We start from the raw sequence: 5,601 nt of genomic DNA, 5'->3' as shown, positions 1-5,601 counted from the left end.
GTTGGCCAGCCTGGTCTCGAACTCCTGAGCTCAACTGATCCACCCGCCTTGGCCTCCCAAAGTGCTGGGATTACAGGCGTGAGCCACCTCGCCCTGCCCCAGCTCTTCTAGATAAAAGAGGCGGGCCTCCAACCGGAGCTCCGGGACGCATGCCAGTCTCCTGTTGCGCCTGCGCGTTGGGCTCCCGTGCGGCCTCACGCGTTTCCTTCCCGGCCGCCGCGGACAGGCTTAAAGCTTTCTTCAGTGCTCGCTCCCGTGCGCGCGCCCGGGCGGCGCCTGCGCAGAGGGCGAGGAACCTGGTGTCCCCGTGTGGTCCCGGCGCCTGCGCGCTGCGGATTGTGGGGCCTCCCGGCCCGAGGGAGAGGAGCAGGGAAGATGGCGGCTGTGGTGGAGAATGTAGTGAAGCTGTGAGTGGTCGTTTCTTTCTCTCCTAGGGCGGCAGGTTTTGTAAAGGGCCTGGGAGTAGGGGGCCGTGCGGAAAGAGATGAGGCGGAGAGAGGGACATGCCTGGCAAGGCCGTGTTGCGACTCCTGGTGGGGAGGGCAACAGGAGACTCTGGAGAAGACGTTGCGCTTCTTTGGAAACTTGTGGAGGCCCTGATGGGGGCACACTGGAGCCTCGACGGGCGGCCTCCCTGCGGGGCTGTGTAGCCTGAGCGTTCCTCGGGGCTGACGGTTTCTAGAGCATGGCGCCCTGCCTGCGCGCGAGACTCACCGTCCTGGTCCTCTCCCCAGACGCCTCAGTCCGGAGGAGCGGGGCTGAGGCCCGGGCGGGCTCTGGCGAGTCCGCCGCCCAACCCGCCCCGTCCCGTCCGCTGCAGCAACAGGGTCGGCGGCCCCAGTGGGGTGCACTGCGGGGCTGGCGGTTTTAGTTCCAAGCAGCCCTGTGACGTTTGGGAGGATCTTGGGTGGCAGGTACCTAGGACTGCAAATATTCTTGGGAAGAATTTGTTGAGGAGCGGATGCAAGAAGGGAAGGAACTTCAGGGGAGCGGGCCTTGGCGCCGTCCAGTAGCAGCCATCAAAAACCTGCAGCTGGACCGAAGCCGTTCAGAACAGCTTAGTAGCCTAAAGGGACATCCGGATGGGTATTCTTCCTATTACACGATTCCATTGTGCTGGTCAGATATCAAGCAGAATTAAAGTTAGTATTTGTTGGGGCCATGGACACTGGCCTATGAACTGCTTCCTGTAAGTTAAAGATGCTTTGGGACTTGATTTATTCCTACAGAAGAATCAGAACTAGTTTTAGACTGGGTTAATGCCCCGTGGGCGAATAGAGCTTCTTTTAATGGGTATGTTGGGCTTGGTGGAAGGATGGGAAAATTGAGGATGTTTAGCTGTCCAGTCAGGGGTGTTGGATTTTGACTGAATGACAAAGTAAAGGTTCGCTAGCTGTTCTAAGGGAGTCACAGCTTCTCATCTGTCTTTATCGTGGGCTGAGCCCCACTCTTCCTAAGAGCCTTTTTAAAGAGTAAGCTGATTCTCCCTCATGCCCTGAAGCCTTTTCTTTGAGAATGCTTTCCCACTTCCATTAAGCTAAGTGCCTTTCCTCCTCTAGTGTGTGTGTGGTTTTTTTTTTAAATTTAACATGCTTTCTGATCTATCCTGCTGTCTCTCTCAGCCACCCTCCTCCCAACACTATTGTCTTTCTCTCTGATCTGCCCACTCCAGTTTCCCAGCTCTCTCTTGAGGCTGACATTTTTCTCAATTTAGAAATGACACTGTTTGTATACCATTTATCCAGTTATCCTTCCTGACTGAGATGTTCTTTGTTTCCCTGCGTCTTTGTTGACTTCCCTCATCCCATTGTAAAGGGATGTTTTACACGGGTTTCTCCAAAAATTAAAAGAAAGATTCCCCTTGTACTGGAGGAATATCAGACTTGCCCAGGTTTTGAGAGTTAAACGTCGTGAGGCTTTTTGTGTTGGAAGACTTTCCTCAGGGAAATAGGGTTGCCAGTGCTTTCAAGTTGTGTCATAAGTGAGGGGCTCCCATTTAAACAGCATGACTTCTTATTTTTCTCTTGGAAAAACTATGGAGATTATTATGATCACCAGCCACTAATTCCTGAATGCCGGTAATGAGAAACCAACTTTCTCCTTCTCATTTCTAGCTGTACAGAGCCTCAGACCACAATTAATACGTACCGCAGAATTATCCCTTTAAGAAGGGGCTTCTGGGCCGGGCGCGGTGGCTCACGCCTGTAATCCCAGCACTTTGGGAGGCCGAGGCGGGTGGATCACGAGGTCAAGAGATCGAGACCATCCTGGTCAACATGGTGAAACCCCGTCTCTACCTAAAATACAAAAATTAGCTGGGCATGGTGGCGCACGCCTGTAATCCCAGCTACTCGGGAGGCTGAGGCAGGAGAATTGCCTGAACCCAGGAGGCGGAGGTTGCGGTGAGCCGAGATCGCGCCATTGCACTCCAGCCTGGGTAACAAGAGCGAAACTCCGTCTCAAAAAAAAAAAAAAGAAGCGGCTTCTATTCTTCCAGTTCATTCTGAAAGAGATGCTTTTCTGTCACTTCTCTTGATTATAGTGTGCCTAGTCTTCTGACAGTTGATATTATACATTGAGGTCGGGACCACTAGCTCATATTTTCTTTCTTTTTTTTTTTTTTGAGACAGAGTCTTGCTGTTGTCAGCCCAGGCTGAAGTGCAGTGGCACCATCTCAGCTCCCCGCAACCTCGGCCTCCCAGGTTCCAGCAATTCTCCTGCCTCAGCCTCCTGAGTAGCTGAGAGGCAACCCACCACCACACCCAGCGGAGGTCTCGAACTCCAGACCTCAGAGGTGATCCACCTGTCTCGGCCTCATAAAATGCTAGGATTACAGGCATGAGCCACCGCACCTAGCCACTCATCTTTCTGACTTGCATCTTGTCCTGGGAGAAGAATTTTCTTACTTGTAAATTTCTGTCCCTTCCAAATGTGATGTCAGAAATGAAAATCTTGGCTGAGCAAGGTGGCTCACGCCTGTGATCCCAACACTTAAGGAGGCCAGGGCGGGTGGATTGCTTGAGGTCAAGAGTTCAAGACCAGCCTGGCCAACACGGTGAAACCCCATCTCTACTAAAATTATAAAAATTAGCCTGGTGTGCTGGCATACAACTGTAGTCCCAGCTACTCAGGAGGCTGAGGCATATGAATTGTCTGAACCCGGGAGGCAGAGGTTTCAGTGAGCTGATATTATACCACTGTTCTCCAGCCTGAGTGACACCTTAAGACTCTGTCTTTAAAAAAAGAGGCTGGGCACAGTGGCTCACAGCTGTAATCCCAGCACGTTGGGAGGCCGAGGCAGGCAGATCACAAGGTCAGTTGTTCGAGACCAGCCTGGCCAATGTGGTGAAACCCAGTCTCTACTAAAAATACAAAAATTAGGCATGATAGTGTGCACCTGTAGTCCCAGTTACTCGGGAGGCTGAGGCAGAAGAATTGCTTGAACCCAGGAGGTGGAGGTTTGCAGTGAGCTGAGATCGTGCCACTGCACTCCAGCCTGGGCAACAGAGCAAGACTCCGTCTCGAGAAAAGAAAGTCTTTAAGGGTTCTTACTAGGAAAGTAAAATAATAGTATAGCTGTAGCTACTGAATGGTTTTGAAACTTTCTATAGACAAGATCTAGAGGCCGGAACGGTGGCTCACGCCTGTAATCCCAGCACTTAGGGAGGCCAAGGCAGGCAGATCATGAGGTCAGGAGTTTGAGACCAGCTTGGCCAACATGGTGAAACCCCATCTCCACTAAAAATGCAAAAATTAGCTGGGTGTGCTGGCGTGTGTCTGTGATCTCAGCTACTTAGGAGCCTGCAGCAGGAGGATCATTGGAACCTGGGAGGCGGAGGTTGCAGTGAGCTATCATGCCACTGCACTCCGGCTTGGGCAACAGACTAAGACTCCGTCTTAAAAAAAAAAAAAAAAAATCTAGAGAACAATGCTAATTTAGCTTGACATTTCTTGGTACAAGAACCTTAAGGTTTTGTTGTTGTTGTTGTTTTGTTTTCTTTTGTTTTAAGAGATAGAGCCTCTCTCTGTCCCCCAGGCTGAAGCGCAGTGGTGTAACCTTGGTTTACTGCACCCTCAACTTCCTAGGCTCAAATCATTCCCCTACCTCATTTCCCCCAGGGACTTCATAGAACCACAGGTGTGCACCACCGTGCCTAGCTGATTTTTTTTTTTTTTTTTTAATGTTTTGTAGAGATGAGATCTCACTATATTGCTCAGGGTGGTCTCTAACTCTTGAGCTCAAGAGATCCACCTGCCTTGTCCTCTCAAAGTGCTAGGATTATAGGCATGAGCCACTGTGCCCAGCCTCCCTTAAGTTCTTAAGAGCTCACTCTCATTCTATCTTGTTCTCTCTTCATCAGATTCTCCCCCCACATACACTTAAGTGTTTCATTCCCAGCCCTTTACCCCCAAGACTGTTTGCCTTACCTTTTGAAATCCCACAAAGCTCACAAGAGCTTTGACAGAACATCTCTCATCCATTCCCCCAAAACTGTTTCCAGCCTCCTTGCTCTGACCTTGCAGCCCTCACCAGCCTGGCCCTTTCTTCCGTTTGACTTCCAGTGTCAGTATCAATTTCCATCAGCAGAAACAAAGGAGCTGCCTTAGCCTTGTTTATCCAGTTTTATTCTGTGTGGTGAAGACGTGGCCACCTCCTAAAGACAAGCCCACAGAGTCTGCCTTCTCTATTCTGCTCTCCAGCATGAGATTCGTGCCTACCTCAGATTACAGTCATTACAGCTCATTGAATCATGCCAGGCTATATTTGAGATATTGCCATCTCTGCGTGTAGTATGTGTCTTTTTTACTTGCTGGGCACATGCTAAGCTATGCAGTGGTCTATTGTCTGCTCACTGAAGGCTCCCATCACATTCCATAGCAGGAGTTGTCGGTGTGGCCTGAGTTACAGACGTAAATCCCAGAGACTGAATCTGTTCAATGTCTCATGCCCAGGCTTTTTCTCATAAAATCCTGATATGTCAAAGCTCATCTGGTCCAACCTCCTTAATCTATAGAAGAGTAACCAAGGTCCACCTGGGTTATCTAAACGTCCATGTTCATCTGGTGACTTGCAGGCAAGCCAGGTCAAGTCAAGTCTGACTGCATCTCAGACATCTTCATGAGTATTGTGGATACTGTGAGAAAGAAATCAGTTCTGCCCTCTGTTTAAGATTGACTGACGCCAGGTAATGTGACGCACACCTCTCTTCCTGGACACTTGGGAGGCTAAGGCAGGAGGATCACTGGAGCCAGGAGTTTGTGTCCAGCTTGAGCAACATAGTGAGACCTTGTCTGTTTAAAAAAAAAAAAAAGGAGGCCGGGCACGGTGGCTCAAGCCTGTAATCCCAGCACTTTGGGAGGCCGAGGCGGGTGGATCACGAGGTCAAAAGATCGAGACCATCCTGGTCAACATGGTGAAACCCCGTCTCTACTAAAAAGACAAAACATTAGCTGGGCATGGTGGCACGTGCCTGTAATCCCAGCTACTCGGGAGGTTGAGGCAGGAGAATTGCCTGAACCCAGGAGGTGGAGGTTGCGGTGAGCCGAGATCATGCCATTGCACTCCAGCCTAGGTAACAAGAGCGAAACTCCGTCTCAAAA

The 5,601-nt window shown here is 50.5% G+C and overlaps 1 protein-coding gene across 2 annotated transcripts in view; it reads left to right on the top strand.

The window, feature by feature from the left end:
• The first annotated feature begins 247 nt into the window (after window positions 1-247).
• Window positions 248-5,601, top strand: part of DPF2 (double PHD fingers 2) — a 19,343-nt gene continuing 13,989 nt past the window's right edge. For both annotated transcript variants that reach the window (XM_032282864.1, XM_032282865.1), the window contains exon 1: window positions 248-407. In XM_032282864.1, coding sequence (XP_032138755.1) covers window positions 376-407 — 32 coding nt within the window. In that variant the 5' untranslated portion in view covers window positions 248-375. The remainder of the gene's footprint in view (window positions 408-5,601) is intronic.

This window comes from Sapajus apella, unplaced genomic scaffold (assembly GCF_009761245.1).
Source record: "Sapajus apella isolate SASKATOON/1434 unplaced genomic scaffold, GSC_monkey_1.0 scaffold14, whole genome shotgun sequence".
NCBI classification, from domain to species: domain Eukaryota; kingdom Metazoa; phylum Chordata; class Mammalia; order Primates; family Cebidae; genus Sapajus; species Sapajus apella.
Note: the sequence above shows the minus strand (reverse complement) of the source record. Positions and strands in the feature narration are given on the sequence as shown.